Here is a 1,559-nt window from a genome sequence, read left to right as displayed (position 1 = left end):
TCTCGTCTCTGTTTCAGCTAGCAGCTAACGGGATTAGCAGCCGGTCTCGTCTCTGTTTCATGTTGATGTGCTCATGCTGCTCATCTGCTCCCACAGACTCGTGTTCGTGCTGCTGTTCAATGTAATGTTTTTATGCTCTTAGTGTTTAGTGAATATGTAGTTGATGTTTGTCTTCGTTCATAACTTTGATCTTCTTACTGTTTTTCTTTCACATCTCACTGTTGGATGTAACTGGGATGTAACTGGGATGTAACTGGGATGTAACTGGGATGTAACTGGGATGTAACTGGGATGTAACTGGGACGCTGTGTACATAATGTCGTTCCACCACATGAGATGCGAACGATAAGTCAATGTGTGTGACTGTGAGTCAGGAGTCAGGAAGTCCACAGGACCACGGCGTGTCGTGTTCTGATCCGGTCCTCTGGTCTCTGCAGACCCCGTACCACGTGAACCTGCTGCTGGCGGGTTACGACGACGCCGACGGCCCCGGGCTCTTCTACATGGACTACCTGTCGTCTCTGGCCAAAGCTCCCTTCGCTGCTCACGGTTATGGAGCCTTCCTCACCCTGTCCATCCTGGACAGATACTACAGACCGGGTCAGAACCAAACAGAACCGCAGGAAGTCTCCTGGAGTTTTCACTGATGTTTTCAAGTTTTCAATGTTTCCACTTCCTGTTCCTGTGTTGCAGACCTGACTCGAGATGAAGCCGTGGAGCTGCTGAAGAAGTGTGTGGAGGAGGTGAGTCTTCTTCTTCGTTGGTTTGAAACATCAACTTCACTTCCTGTGCTGTCAGACCCAGAGCCGTCCTGGGACCTTGTGTGTGACCTTTGACCCTGCAGCCCCAGAACTCAGACCAAAGTCTGAACGATGTTTCTTCTCCTTTCTTCCTCTTCCAGCTGAACAAACGCTTCATCCTGAACCTTCCCTCCTTTAACGTCCGCTTGATTGACAAGGACGGCATCCACGACATGGAGAAGCTGTGCGTGGGTGCCAAGTGACCGCCGGTGGTCCACCGCTCCGCCACCGCGCCGCCCCTCACTCTGTTTGTACCGCTGACCTTTCTGCTGTTTGTGTTCCAATAAAAGCCTGACCCTCAGCTCGTCTTCCTGCTGGTGCTTTGTGCTCCCTCGGCCGACTCACAGGAACGCTGCAGCCTCCCGGCTCTGCTCACTAACGCAGGACGTGCACGTGTTCCACAACGTGTGCACGGTTGCTGCTGCAGTTGAAGCCGTTGGGGCCAGAATGGACGGGTGAAAGTGATTTATTGTTTCTGCAGCGATGGACCGAGGTTCTGAGGCAGAACCACCGAACACGAACAGACTCGAGTACCTGACAGAGCGCAGACGGGGCGGTAAGCATAAAGCAGGAGCGTTTGCTGGCGTCTCAGTATTTACAAGGAAAGTTCAGGAGTGACGGTTTTCAGGGTAAAAACACTCGAATGATCCCTGCAGGTCTCTGGAGTCACCATCGCTCGTGTTTCCTGTTGTCAGCTGTGTGTGTGTGTGTCTGTGTGTGTGTGTGTGTGTCTGTGTGAGTGTGTGTGTGTGTGTGTGT

At 52.1% G+C, this 1,559-nt stretch overlaps 1 protein-coding gene across 1 annotated transcript in view; it reads left to right on the top strand.

Moving 5' to 3' along the window:
* psmb2 (proteasome 20S subunit beta 2) overlaps positions 1-1,094 on the top strand; it is an 11,500-nt gene extending 10,406 nt beyond the window's left edge. Inside the window, exons 4-6 of the mRNA XM_037693723.1 lie at positions 438-600; positions 694-743; positions 902-1,094. Of these exons, the coding sequence (XP_037549651.1) occupies positions 438-600; positions 694-743; positions 902-1,003 (315 nt within the window). The 3' untranslated portion in view covers positions 1,004-1,094. The remainder of the gene's footprint in view (positions 1-437; positions 601-693; positions 744-901) is intronic.
* The last annotated feature ends 465 nt before the right edge of the window (positions 1,095-1,559 follow it).

This window comes from Nematolebias whitei, chromosome 19 (assembly GCF_014905685.2).
Source record: "Nematolebias whitei isolate Nwh7 chromosome 19, NemWhi1, whole genome shotgun sequence".
Lineage (NCBI taxonomy): Eukaryota > Metazoa > Chordata > Actinopteri > Cyprinodontiformes > Rivulidae > Nematolebias > Nematolebias whitei.
The sequence above is the reverse complement of the archived record's forward strand: the minus strand, read 5'-3'. Positions and strand labels throughout refer to the sequence as shown.